The 13,557-nt window shown below is 38.1% G+C and overlaps 3 protein-coding genes, 1 non-coding gene and 1 pseudogene across 5 annotated transcripts; 1 reads left to right on the top strand and 4 right to left on the bottom strand.

Annotated features, from left to right (window-relative positions):
- Positions 1 to 1,210: 1,210 nt before the first annotated feature.
- Positions 1,211 to 2,611, top strand: LOC113275593 (aspartic proteinase CDR1-like). Its single transcript, XM_026525134.1, has one exon. The coding sequence runs from the start codon at positions 1,211 to 1,213 to the stop codon at positions 2,609 to 2,611; it is 1,401 nt and encodes a 466-aa protein (XP_026380919.1).
- A 1,069-nt stretch (positions 2,612 to 3,680) lies between these two features.
- LOC113323428 lies at positions 3,681 to 11,978 on the bottom strand. 2 transcript variants are annotated; one of them, XM_026571747.1, is made up of 7 exons: positions 9,671 to 11,978; positions 6,845 to 6,998; positions 5,747 to 6,240; positions 5,116 to 5,265; positions 4,935 to 5,012; positions 4,416 to 4,840; positions 3,681 to 4,276 (listed from the first exon to the last, which is right to left on the bottom strand). In XM_026571747.1, exons 3-7 carry the CDS (start codon positions 6,045 to 6,047, stop codon positions 4,226 to 4,228), a joined length of 1,005 nt encoding a protein of 334 aa, XP_026427532.1. In that variant the 5' UTR covers positions 6,048 to 6,240; positions 6,845 to 6,998; positions 9,671 to 11,978; the 3' UTR covers positions 3,681 to 4,225. The 2 variants fall into 2 exon arrangements, with proteins under 2 accessions (XP_026427532.1, XP_026427524.1); XM_026571739.1 differs by lacking the exon at positions 9,671 to 11,978 and adding an exon at positions 7,750 to 8,055.
- Positions 11,540 to 11,723, bottom strand: LOC113342516 (annotated as a pseudogene).
- On the bottom strand, positions 11,832 to 11,995 carry LOC113342531. Its single transcript, XR_003356717.1, has one exon. It is a non-coding gene; the product is annotated as a small nucleolar RNA snoR143 (small nucleolar RNA).
- Positions 11,996 to 12,494: 499 nt separating this feature from the next.
- On the bottom strand, positions 12,495 to 13,195 carry LOC113323423 (60S ribosomal protein L27-like). Its single transcript, XM_026571732.1, has one exon. The coding sequence runs from the start codon at positions 13,118 to 13,120 to the stop codon at positions 12,713 to 12,715; it is 408 nt and encodes a 135-aa protein (XP_026427517.1). The 5' UTR covers positions 13,121 to 13,195; the 3' UTR covers positions 12,495 to 12,712.
- Between the last annotated feature and the right edge of the window lie 362 nt (positions 13,196 to 13,557).

The following is a 13,557-nucleotide window of genomic DNA, read 5'->3' as shown; positions in this document are numbered from 1 at the left end:
GAAATGTTGCACCATCGTGGTGCATCACTCCATTGGGTGACTGGACGAGCGCAATATTGCACCATGATAGCGCATCATTCAAGTTGGCTGTCAGGCCAAAACTGGATTTTGCACCACCATGGCGCATTGCAGAGGATGCATGGCGAAACGACCATCAATAGTGAAGCAGCATGTCAATTAGTCCCCAAATTTTTAGTTATAGAAATCTCAATAGGACATATATAGAGAGGAGTAGTTAGTTGAAGGTGCATATAACGTGGATGCACTGGTAAGATTCAAAACTTAGCCGATAAAGCGGTTTTGATGTGAAAGCATCATTATTGCGCGTTACTTACGTGAAAGAGATTCTTGATGCTTGAGCATAATTATTGGCATTGAGAAACTAAGGGTGCATCATCATGACAAAATGAAAAAAAGGCCAATGATGCACATTCTTGCTTATCATTTGCAAAAGACCATTTGGCATAAGAGGATTAGGCTATGCTTGGACTTTGGCCTTGCAATATGATTTGGCTTAATTTAGTTGCTCCCGAATCCCTTCTTTGTAGGTTACGTAGGCAACAACAATTAGCTGCAGCACCAGTGACCTAGAATCCCATCCCCGCCCCATCCCCGCTTCACTAATTTCGGGTATTACCCATACCCAACCCCAACCCCGTTTGTACGGGTAAAACCCTATCCAATAGGGGCGGGTACCCACGGGGATGGGTTTGGGTGGGGCAAATGGTCATCCCTGTGTCCGGTAAACATTTTTTTCTTTAAGATTAAGATGGTTTAACAATCAAAATATGGAAATTAATAACATTAAATATTTTCGTTTATTTTGTTATTTTTTTAGATTAAGATAGGTATAAAAATCAGATTACGGGAATTTATAAGATTTCCCAAATATTTTCTGTGGAAATATGGAAATATATAATATTTTCCGTAAAAGAATCTCTATTCATGTAAACTATTAGGAGTAAATACTTTAAAAACAAATTTATGTCGTCTTAAAAATATTTCCTATTTATTTTTCTTTTTTTACAATTTTAAAAATACTTTTTTAATACTGTAACAGATCTCTTGAATCATAAAAAAAATTAATGCATATCTTAAAAATCAAAACTCTTAAATCATTAATAAAAACAAAATTAATGCATATTTTTTTCATATTCGCGTATAAATACATTTCATTTCTACACCAAAATAAGAATTTCAGCAGAGAGCCATGGGTACTTCTTCTTCCTCCTCATCATCAATTTCCTCTTCTGCTTTATTGCTTCTAATTTTTCTTATTCTCGTATCATCATCATCATGTTTCATCTCTGCTACTTCATTCTCATTCTCAGATCATAAACGTAACACGAAGCCGGTGGGTTTTACAGCGCGTTTAATTCATCGTGATTCACCAGAGTCGCCATTCTATGACCCTAAACTTACAGATGCTGAAAGAATGAGGAATGCAGAAGAGCGATCTATGGAACGGTATAACCACTTCACAAGACGTCCTAATGATGTGCGAGCTCCTGTTGATTACCGCACATCCGCATTCGTGATAATTTTTGGTGTAGGTACACCTCCAGTCGACACTTATGCCTTGATAGACACGGCTAGTGATATGACGTGGATCCAGTGCAGACCCTGCGAACAATGCTACACCCAGGACAAAGGAGTACCCATATTTGATCCTCGCAAATCCTCCAGTTATGTAAAAATAGGATGTGAAGATCCATTATGCAATGGAGAATATCCTGGCCAACTCACGTGCGATAGAGACGGCATTTTTTGCAGCTACCACCAGAGCTATTATGACGCTGCGCAGTCAGAGGGGATTTTGTCTATTGATAATTTCAGCTTTCTAGATGATACTCATTTTGATGGGACGAAGATCAAAATACAATTACCATTTGGCTGTGGACACAATAACACCTACCCGAATGGTGATTATGGAATACCAGGAGTTTTTGGTGTAAATAAAGATGCTTTGTCTTTCATTTCACTAAACAATATCGACCGCTTTTCCCATTGCTTTGCATCGATATACAGAAAGGGATCGCCAAAAACAAGTCTAATACGCTTCGGAGAAGATGCAATTATCACCAATGAAACCACTCCGATGGTGGGATTTGGGAATAAAAGTTTTCCACTTTATTATGTTAGTTTGGAAGGAATCAGTGTCGGCTTGACAAGGCTTAATATCCCACAAGGAACCTTCCAAATTTCAGAAACGGGTTATAGAGGAGTGATTATTGATACCGGTACGACCAACACAAATCTTGCTGGAGATGCATATGATGTATTGCTTGCAGAATTGGAGAAACGGATTATACTGGAAAGGGTGTCTATCTCTAATTATGAGCTGTGTTACCTGGTTGAAACCATGGAACAAGTGATTAATGATTTTCCAAAGATAACTTACCATTTTACTGGTTTGAATCATACTCTAGATGTTTGGAATGCTTGGTCACTCTACAGTGGTAAATATGGCCTCACTGTATGCCTAAGGTTCAAGCGAGCAACAGATGATCTGACAATAATAGGGTTTCAACATCTACTAGATGTTAATGTCGGCTATGATTTGAGAAACAAAGTAATTTCTCTCCAAAACGGGGATTGCACCAAAGAGTAATTAGTCTTTCAATTATATAATGTATCTACTTATATGGAAACCCCAATTTCTTGGACGATGTTTTGTTTCCTCTCGGATCATCATCATGTTCCATCTGTGCTACTCCATTCCCATTCTCGGATCATAAACCTAAAATGAAATCGGCTGGTTTTACAGCGCGTTTAATTCACTGTGATTCGCCATTCTATGACCCTAAACTTACAGACGCTGAAAGAATGAGGAATGCGAAACAGCGATCTGTCGAACGATATAACCACTTGGCAAGACGTCCTAACGATGTGCGAGCTCCTGTTACTCACCGCACATCCGAGTACGTGATAAGTTTTGGTGTGGGTACACCTCCAGTCGAAACCTACGCCTTGTGAGACCCTGTGGCAGCTGCTTCCCCCAGGAAACAGAGGTAGCCATGTTTGATCCCCGCAAATCGTCCATTAATGTAAAAGTAGGATGTGAAAATCCATTATGCAATGCAGAATATCCTGGCAGCCTAACGTGCGATTTGGATGGCGTTTATTGCCAGTACGACCAGAGCTATTATGACAGTGCGCAGTCAAAAGGGATTTTGTCAATTGATAATTTCAGCTTTCTAGATGATACTCATCTTGGTTGGAAGATCCAAATACAATTTCCATTCGTCTGCGGACACAAGGAATCAGTGTCGGCAACACCAGGCTTAATATCCCGGAAGGAATGTTCAGAACTTCAGAATCGGGTTACAGAGGAGTGATTATTGATACTGGTTCGACCAACACAGATCTTGCTTGCGGAATTGAAGAAACAGATGATACAGCTGAAAAGGCAGTATCTCCCCAAGTATTATGACCTGTATTACCTGGTTAGGATGGAACAGCTTAATAGTATTCCAACTATAACTTACCATTTTAGTGGTTTGAATCATACTTTAGAAGGTTGGAATGCTTGGGCACCTGTTATTTTTGATGGATATTGCGCCACCGTATGCCTAAAGTTCAAGCGAACAACACGTGCTCTGACAATCATAGGGTCTCAACATCTACAAAATGCACTTCTTTACTCGAAAACATCCCGATCTGACTTAACCCGGAAACATTGAGATGAACATAAACTTTGATCATTCATTAAAATTGATGATTAGAATTTTCCAAATTCAAAAGGACTGCAACAAGTACAGGCAACCACACCTATGAGATATGGTGCCCAAACATATTTATTCCCAAGTGTGATTGAAATTGCTATGCTAAATACAATCATCACACAAACAACTGACACTCTAAGAGATATAAGACCGTACTTGAGCCTGATTGGGATTATTGACTCGAATGTCGCTTCCGTATGAGTCATGCCAAATGCAGATAAGAACACTTGAATCGAGTAAGCAGAAGAAAACAGAGCAATAGCATCTAACACCATGAATAAGAGGAACAACTTCCTTCCCAGGAATATTGGCTTTCCTTTGTTAGTCGCATCACTGTCACTGAAATTTCCACCAGGTACTGTGAACGCTGCCGCAAACGCAACCGCAGCTACCAGAGCAGCCACTATTAGACATGACTCTGCTACGCGTAACATGTATGCATCTGCTTTTTTCACTAAATCTTTGTGCTCCCGAGTGAAAACCTCCTGAGGAGTTTCTCCTCAATCATTTCTCACTTTTCTCAGAGCAGGTGGTACCCTCTTCTCCACTTTCTTTACAAACAAAAACCCCAAAAAACAATCAGTAAGTATACAAGTTATACAACTTCAATTTTAGAAAACTTCTGTAGATGCCAACTTTTGCTATATGGACGCTGTGGACTTATAAGAAGAGTAAATTATGGAGGTGTACCTTAAACCATTTAAGCTCCCCTTGTATTTGTTTAACAGGGCTACGTTTTAGTCGAAAAGGAGGCGCAATTTTTGCAGCAATATGTAAGATATTACCGCCGTTTGAATCCACTACGCGAGTAATTAAAATCTTCTCATCGGCGTTCATGTGATCGTACAAGAAATCAAAAATATTGTCTTGTCTGTTCTCGGCCGCCAGTTGAAATATGCTTCTTCCCTTGTGAGGAAACCAAAGCTGATCCGGATAAGTTGAAATGCACTTCTTCACAATTTCAAGTGCACCATTTTCTGCAGCGGTTTGTAGGAAATTTGAATTGAAGAAAAAACGATGCATGTCTTCCTTTGCCATACGCGACATTTCTTCAAAAATGAGATTTACCAACTCAGGGAGAATAACAGAAGATCTCAATTTTTCACTGCGACGAGCTGCAAACGAAATCAATCATCTTACTTCAGTAATTTTAAGGGGGGAAAAAGGCTTAATCATTTATGCTCCCTGTGAAGATTATAGGAGGCATACCTCGACAATTGGGGCCAGGATACAATAGCTTTTCAAGAAATGTAGATGGCTTATTGACAAATTTGTACTGCTGAGTAGCTACAAAAGAGTGGAGGATTTTACTCATTTGAAAGCATAACTGATCGAGGTAATTAAAATAAGTCGGGTGGAGGCTTTAATGATTTCAGAGGTATATACTCACGTGATGATTGGAAATACAGTGCAGATTGTTGAGCAGAGGCCAGCCTTCTCGCAGAGCCCTTTTCTGCTAGAACATCTAGCATAGTTTTGCCATCGCCCTCTCTAGCAGTTGCTAAACTTGGGTGTTTACTGATTAGAGTATATGCCAATTCTGTAAATAGAAGCTTTGAGAACAATTATCTTTTCAGGATAAATTTTTGATGTGGGCGTTCTTTGATGGGGCATGAGGGACAAATCAAGAATTGACATGTGTTTTTCATATTAATTGATTCCAACAAATTTTGTTTCCAAAAAAAAACAAGACAAGTTTATTTTTTGAGAAAATATTGGTTATCTTAATTGCTTATATTTTATCTTTGATATTTTTGGCAACAAAATTAGTTGAATCAATTAATATGAAAAACACATGTCAATTCTTGATTTGTCCCTCATGCCCCCATCAAAGAACGCCCACATCAAAAATATATCCTTTCGGCTATACTCATGTGCACAATTTTGTTCTTAACCTTTAAATTCGAAGAAGTTAAGCATAAAGTGAGGATATATGCGGAATAAACCAAAGAACAAACTGCTGAAAAATAACCTATTATGATCTAAAGATGTACTTGTAGAGTTAAAAAACTTAAACTTACCGTATAAACCAGCACGAGTTACACTGCATATATGATGAGCTCCCAAATGACCTTGAAAGGAACTTGAATCTTCATCTTTCATAACACTGCTTAGGTATCTAAAAATCTCTCTATGCTCTACATTGACATGCATAGCAGCATTGAGTAGCGGATTCAACCCCTTTTTGTTACATATATATTTTAGGTTTTCATCTTTTTGCACCATTGCTTTAACAGCTTCATCAAGCCCAGCAATAACAGCAAGATGAAGATCTGTATTACCATCGTATCGATCTTTCAGTTCAAGTGCTTCTATGGACATGAGTTCGACCAGTATCAGTACGAATTCTGAGTGTCCTGCACCAGCTGCAATATGCAATGCAGTCCTTCCACAAACTGTGATGGGAACTTCCACTGAACCGGGGTGACTTTTTATGAAATCTCCCACTGATCTCCACTTATTTCCATTGCTGCATCTAATAAAGGTCGATACAAATCGTGGTTCCTGCCATTTTCTGTATTAAGTTTCAACATGTTAATCACCATTTGACATGTTTTCTTACATTGCTCACAGAGGAAACATCTAAGAAAATTACATAAATAATAGTTAACTATCTGGAGGATCATTTGTGTAGTCTTTTTGTCTGGTTGTTTGAAGTGGGGTATACAAAATGCTTGGCACAATCTGACTCTACGCAACAATAGATGAATTTGATCTCAACCAAGGGGGTCTAGTACTTTACATAGTGTATAGAATTTTCAAGATAGACGTCTGCCCCGAAATGCACATCTAGATCTATGTGGTTAAGTAGAAGCATTGTTAGTACTATAAATTTGGCACCAAGGAGGCTTATACCATTTGTATTTTGTAGTACATGGATCCTAACAACTGATATCACAATCAAAATTGGCCAAAAGTAGACTTGGGTAAAGAGGACATCATCCGGAGCAGGCACAAGCTGAATAAAGCAGAGCTCAGGGTGGGTTGCACTCAGCAACTCCAAGGGTCAAGCAGTGAACCACAACTTCAGAATTCTTGGAGGGACATCAACATTAACTTACATTGCTATACTATAACTTGGTAAAAGAACATGGAAGCGTAATGGAGTTAGTAAGTACCTGTTGTCTCATAACAGTAACCGGACTGCGTTGCTCTACTGATATACGAATTTCGTTGGTGAGCGCCCCTTCAGTGGCCATAAATCCCCTTCTTTCCATGGCTTAGTCTTTGCTGGTACTACTTTGGTTACTTTCAACTCACACACCACTTCACCTGGAAAAGAACTTTGTTATAAAAATAAAAATAGAGGGAGAGAAATTGTTTGTAATCTGGAACTCTGGAACTGAAGAAGAGAAATTATAAGTGATTGATGATCATTAGAAAAATATTTAGACCTTGACTTCGTAGATCTAATGTAATTTAGTCTTGATGATATAATTTGTTTTATGTTTTCAAGGATTCTTAATTACGGTAAACAAATTATATAACGTATAGTTAGCATTGATTAGTTCTGTCACTGGAGTGTTAATGGCTTCATTAGTCTGACTTTGTATGTACACCCTTAATTAGGTGCACATGTCTGAATTTAAGTCTGATCCAATTCCTTAAGGCAAAAGGCACTGCAAGTGCAAATCTAACATATGAAGATTTTGCCGATGGGACCCTAACTCAGTGTGCTCATCGTTCGAACATTGGTCTATTTCTTCCAACTAAAAACCAGAAAGATAAGCAATAACTAACCAAACGCGCGTTTGATGGTTCTTAACCACTCCCAGTACATGGTCAGGAACAAGATCTTATACAACGTACAGACTCAAAGGTCAAATTTATAAACTACTCATTTTACTGTACTTCTTTTTATCTTTTTTTTTTTGGTTAGGAAAAAGAATTTCATTGATCAGAAAAATACAACACTTGGTTGAGAAATGCAGGAGTATGATCCATCCACTCACAATTACATAACCTTCTAAAATGTTCAGGTTTGGACCGGAAAATGAAGTTTCTACCAACTCATCCAACTTACTTGAGAGCTTGACAATTTCTCAAAAGACACCTTACGGCACCACAATCCCACAGGCACGGGCTACCACATCCTATCTTAAAAAGAAGGTTTACAAGGTTATCGAATCACCAAAGCAAAAATGAACTTCGCCAAAATGGATTAGACATATCCGTTATACAACTCCAAATGTCCAAAACGAAGCTCTCCAACATATTTAACCCTAAGAACTACAATCTCATAAACCTATTGAAAGTACAATGGTTCTTTATAAACCGAGAAAAAACAATTATAGCAAAACCGCATCTCACAGTTTTTTTGGTGGATCCCAATGAGCCCAGCCCCTCGGGAGACGTGTAGAGACCATGCATTATGTGTGACCCAGCCCCTCCAAAAACCGCCACACACATTGCATGGGCCCTGTACGTGTCCCGAGGGACTAGGCCCATTGGGACCCACAAAAAAAACTGTGAAATGCTGTTTTGCCATAGTTTTTTTACCACTGGTTAAAGGTAATGCTATGTCTGCAGATTAAGTCACCAATATTGTTGGCACTGCAGAGAGCCAGTCCTCAGCAACAGCAAGAACTGAATTTAGCCACAACTTGCACTCTCTCAACCATCTATGCTAACTCAAACCATACTCGTACAGACACTACAAAAATCAAAATTATGCACGGTTAACTCATTCAACCTACTTAACCTACAAAGTCTAAATCATTCTCATTTGGCATCATGGGCATCAGCTAGAAAAAATATCAACAGTCTAGTAGCCCAATCAAGGTTATACATAAGCAATTAACAGCTACTGATTACTCAGAATGAGATAATCAACAAGTATAGCTCGTCACTCTTTTAACATAATATACCTCAAAGGCTCAAAAACACCAGGCAGCTCCGTTTCTCAATCCAACAAAGAAATATGACAGTACCTTAACAGCTACCAACTAGCCTAGAAAACAAATGTGCAGAGGATATAAGCAACATGCTAACTAAAGAAAATTTTGCATTAGGGAAACCAAGTCAGAATACAAGCCAAACATAATATCATGTTCCAAAGATCACCCTACCACTGTATGTCATAGTGCTACTTATCCAATTATCCAAAATTGTACAGGAGATGGAGAACTTATCAAACAAAGACTAAAACTATTGTACATGAGAAAACTTGAAAACAAAACACGTAACAGTTTCAGCATAGTAAGGCAAAAGGATATCTTAGACAAGTACATCACTAGTATCACTATTTCTAAACTGCAAAGAGACATGAAGAAAAAAAGTTGATAATATGGAGGAGCCCGTAGAGTTGATATGGCTAAAATGTCCATGCAAGAACCATAGAGTAGATACGGCTCCAAATGGCTTATTTTAGTCGTATCATTCCAAAGCCACCAACAGAATTTATCATTTCCCTTCATAATCCGGTAACAATACCATGTTCCTTAACTTGAAACCACATGCAACAAATGTGAGACGTCGTTAGTAGATAAATTGGAACTGAATTGAACTCATTATCTGCGAGTACCACATCCTTATGGTTGTCTGGCCGCTGCCAATTGGATTTACGATTTACACTAGAGGAAGGTTAAAGCCTTCACACTCGAGTAACCAAATAAATGCAATTGTGACAACAGACACCTTTATCACCAAGATCACCAAGTTAAGAGAAAGACGTCAATATTGTTAATCTAAAAGCTACCAACCAGCCTAGAAACTCTAATGTGCAGAGGATATAAGTTAAGGCCTGTCAAAGGGAATTTGCGTAAGGAAATCAAGTCAGAAATACAAGTCAAACATAAGGTAGTGCTTAAGATTACCCTACTACTACATGTCACAGAGCTACTAATCTAAAATTGTACAGAAGAAAACTTAAAACTGAACAACAAAGACTTTTTTGCACAGGTAAGTGTTCTGTGAATTTTTTGAATCAGAAATGATTAACTTACAGTGGGTATTCCCGTGAAAAAATCCCGTGTGAGATCGGAGCCAACCACCCTTGGATCCTCACTGAAGTATTTCTCGGGAATTCCCACGGCCAGTCTAGAATCACCCTTTAAGCATAGTAAAAAAGTTGGCAGATATCCTAGATTACAACAAAAAGGCATGTGATTTTGAACAGAGAAACAAATTAACAGTTTCAATGCGCCAAAAATATGAATAAAACAGGTTGAATTTGTGATGATGTCCATGACCTAGAGAAGGCTGAAGTCAACCATTTAAGAACCACAATATAACACTAATACAGTTCCAAAATGGCTTTGGCTCATTTCAGATATCTCCATGTCATGGCCACCCAAACAGAACTTATCATTCCCCTGATCCAATAACTATACCGTGTTCCTTCCCTTAAAGACGTGCAACAGGCACAAACAGTACCAATATTGATAAGCTAAAGGCTCTCCACTAATAAAAAAAATAACAACAAAAACAGACTATATGTGGTGATATAAAGCAGTATATATGTGAGATGGAGTTAGTAGACAAATCGGGACTGAATTAAACCCGTTATCTGCGGATACCACATCCCTACGGTTGTCTGGCCGCTACCAATTGAAAAATCAATCGGTTTTCAATGTGAGCATCACTGGTCTACACGAAAAGAAGGATAAAGCCTTCGCACTCAATCAACCCAATATATGCAATCACGAAAAACAATAACACACACTACTTATATACCAAATTAAGTCACAAATGATATTAATAATACTTGATGGCCATAAATAGGAAGAAAAAAACATAATGAAACTGTTTCTAATTATCCTACCACCATGAGTCATAGTCTTAAGCAGTATAGACCAAGTTCAGTCACTTTAATGCCCTAATTGATCTGTTTAAATCCGTGATATCAACACTCAATTAACAGAGACTATTCTAGATTCTGAAGCCTAAACCCCATCTATACATTATTTCGGAAAAATTAATACCTAGGTAATCACGTCTAGAACATGTCAAAATCATTTACATAAATCAAATCACAAAACCCTAGTCATGCTAATAGAAATCTAACATAACCCCAATATTAAGCAGGCAGCAACAACACAATTAGAAAAAGAAAACCTCAACATTACCAGAATCTATGTTAACCAATAGTCATGAGCACATGTAGCTCTTTCAAATGCTATCCTACTATACCTCAAACACACCAGGCAGCTCCCATTTGCATAGACCTTATGAAATAAGGACTACACTACAGTACAAACCAGATATATGGTGGTGTTTAAGATTACCCACCCGAATTGTACTGGAAGCCTTATAAATAAAGACTATATTTTGCATGCGAAAACGTAAAATTTAACAACAAAGACTTTAACTATTTTTGTACAGGCAAGTGTTGTTCTGTGAATTTTTAGCATCAGAAATGATTAACTTACCGTGGGAAATCCGGTGGAAAATCCCATGTGAGAGAGGGAGTTGGACCACTTCAAATCCCTTGGATTCTCACACGGGATTTGCCTCGGGAATTCCCACGGTCAGTGTAGAATCACTACTTTGGCGTAGTAAAAAGGCTAGCGGATCTCTTAGAACAGGCACGTGATTGTAAAGAGAGAAATAATATATCAACAGTTTCAATGCAAAAGAGATATGGATAATGTCCATGAAATAGAGCCATTCAATAACCACAATAAGACACTAGTACAGTTCCAAATATGGCTCAAATTTCAGTTATCTCCATGTCTTGGCCATCCACACAACTTATCATTCCCCTTTACGATCCGATTACTATGTTCCCTTCCCTTACAGATAAGCTAAAAGCTCTCATTTAATCAAAACAGAATAACAATGAAAACAGACTAAACTTTGATGAAACGCACTGTATATGTGAGATGGAGTTAGTAGACAAATCGGGACTGAATTAAACCCGTTATCTGTGGATACCACATCCCTACGGTTGTCTGGCCGCTACCAACCGATAAATCAATTGGTTTTCAATGTGTGCATCATTGGTATATACAAGAGGAAGGATAAAGCCTTCACACTCAACCAACCCAATAAATGCAGTCTCAGAAACAAGAACAGGCGCCACATACCAAATTAAGAAGAAAAAACCAACCAATATTGATAAGCTAAAGGCTCACTATAACAATGAAACCAGACTAATTGTATTATATATGTGAGATGGAGTTAGTAGACAAGTCGGGACTGAATTAAACCCGCTATCTGTGGATACCACATCCCTACGGTTGTCTGGCCGCTACCAACCGATAAATCAATTGGTTTTCAATGTGTGCATCATTGGTATATCCGAGAGGAAGGATAAAGCCTTCACACTCCATCAACCCAATAAATGCAATCTGAGAAAACAAAAACAGACACAACATATGTACCAAATTAAGAAAAAAGCTCACATGATCATATATAAGAAGAAAATAACGTAATGGCAGTTTTCCTGATTATCCTATTACCACGAGTCAGAGTCTTAAGCAGGTCATAGTCTTAAGCAGTATAGACTAGATTCAGTCACATTAGTGCCGTAATTTGTCTGTCATTTAACAAAGACTGATCTGAGTTTCAAAATCTAAAGCCCTCATATACACATTATTCCAGAAAGATTAAACTTAAAAACAACCACTAACTGTAATCATACCTAAAACAGCATTCACACATATCAAATCACAGAATCCTAGTCACTCAAATCACTACATTTCAACAAATGATCAGAACCCATAATTAAGCAGGCTGCAACAACACAGGTTAGAAAATGAAAATTTATATATCACCAGTATCTAAGTATAACTATGAAAATACTTAAATGTAACCAAGATTAAGAAATCAAGAGACAATATGATACCAAAACTAAGATTCAATTTCAGAAACCCATTAATCCATAGACAAAAATTCCATCCATGAGAAATATACAACTTCTCAATCAAAATACTTTTTTAAAAACCTAAATGTACTTGGAAAATAAAAAACATATAATTCCTGTGAACACTGTTGAAACCGCATGATAATCCCCTGGCACTACCTCCCAAAATGAAAAGAGATGCTTAAAACCTGAGTTTAGTGAAGAACCACCTGTTTTTACCAGTTTTGAACCTTTCCTCCAACCTCTTCTTAGTCTCCTTAGCAGCAGTAACCTTCTTATCTCTGGATGTCAACGCATCAGCTGTAACAACATCTTTAAGATCCACATCAAGATTGTAACGAGTTGGCATGATGTGATTGTAATTCACAACCTTGATGAAAGCTTTCACTCTCGATTTCTTTGCTGTCTTCTTTGCTGAATCTTTACGGATGACTTTCTTTGGGTATTTCATGATTCCAGCTACCAAACAGTGACCATAAGGACGCTCACGAGTTCCTTCATCGAATTGCTTCACAATCACTGCTTTACGACCAGCGAATCGACCTTGTAAGACGATTACGGCCTTGTTTGGTTTCAAAAACTTCACCATTTTTGCTCCGCCTCTTACCTCCGCCGCACTCTGGTTTGATATGAAGAAACTGTGTTTTTATCTTTATGGGAATAAGAAGAGATTATGAAACCCTAGAGGGCTGATATATCCGAAGAAAGTTGCTATATTAGACCTAGAGTTTGTTGGAATTACACTAGTGCCATTAGGGTTTTCTTCTTTTTGGGAGTAGAAATGTTTGGGTTCTTTAGAGAACAGGTTTAAAATTAGATGTGCGAGACATGATGATTTGGTGCCATCTTTACCTGGTCAATGTGGTCGTAGTGCGCCTAACCCCGGTATTGGTAAGAAATTCGAATGTGTATGGCCGGTTTCTATGACCCATCCATTTGCCATGCCAATTGGCTTGGTAAACCGGCCGTATCATTATGTGAAGAAAGTTAAACGACCGAGTCCCAATCGCTCCGGCTTCAACTTGA

Source organism: Papaver somniferum, chromosome 1 (genome assembly GCF_003573695.1).
Source record: "Papaver somniferum cultivar HN1 chromosome 1, ASM357369v1, whole genome shotgun sequence".
Classification (NCBI taxonomy): Eukaryota; Viridiplantae; Streptophyta; class Magnoliopsida; order Ranunculales; family Papaveraceae; genus Papaver; species Papaver somniferum.
This window is presented reverse-complemented; position numbering and strand designations above follow the sequence as displayed.

Bases quoted from the DNA above. Each gene is read 5' to 3' on its own strand.
- LOC113275593 (XM_026525134.1), top strand. From the start codon at position 1,211: ATGGGTACTTCTTCTTCCTCCTCATCATCAATTTCCTCTTCTGCTTTA.
- LOC113323428 (XM_026571747.1), bottom strand. From the start codon at position 6,047: ATGTCCATAGAAGCACTTGAACTGAAAGATCGATACGATGGTAATACA. The intron at 5,266-5,746 runs GTAAGTTTAAGT...TTCTATTTACAG, and splicing joins AACTCGTGCTGGTTTATACG to AATTGGCATATACTCTAATC. The intron at 4,277-4,415 runs GTACACCTCCAT...TTGTTTGTAAAG, and splicing joins GGGAGCTTAAATGGTTTAAG to AAAGTGGAGAAGAGGGTACC.
- LOC113323423 (XM_026571732.1), bottom strand. From the start codon at position 13,120: ATGGTGAAGTTTTTGAAACCAAACAAGGCCGTAATCGTCTTACAAGGT.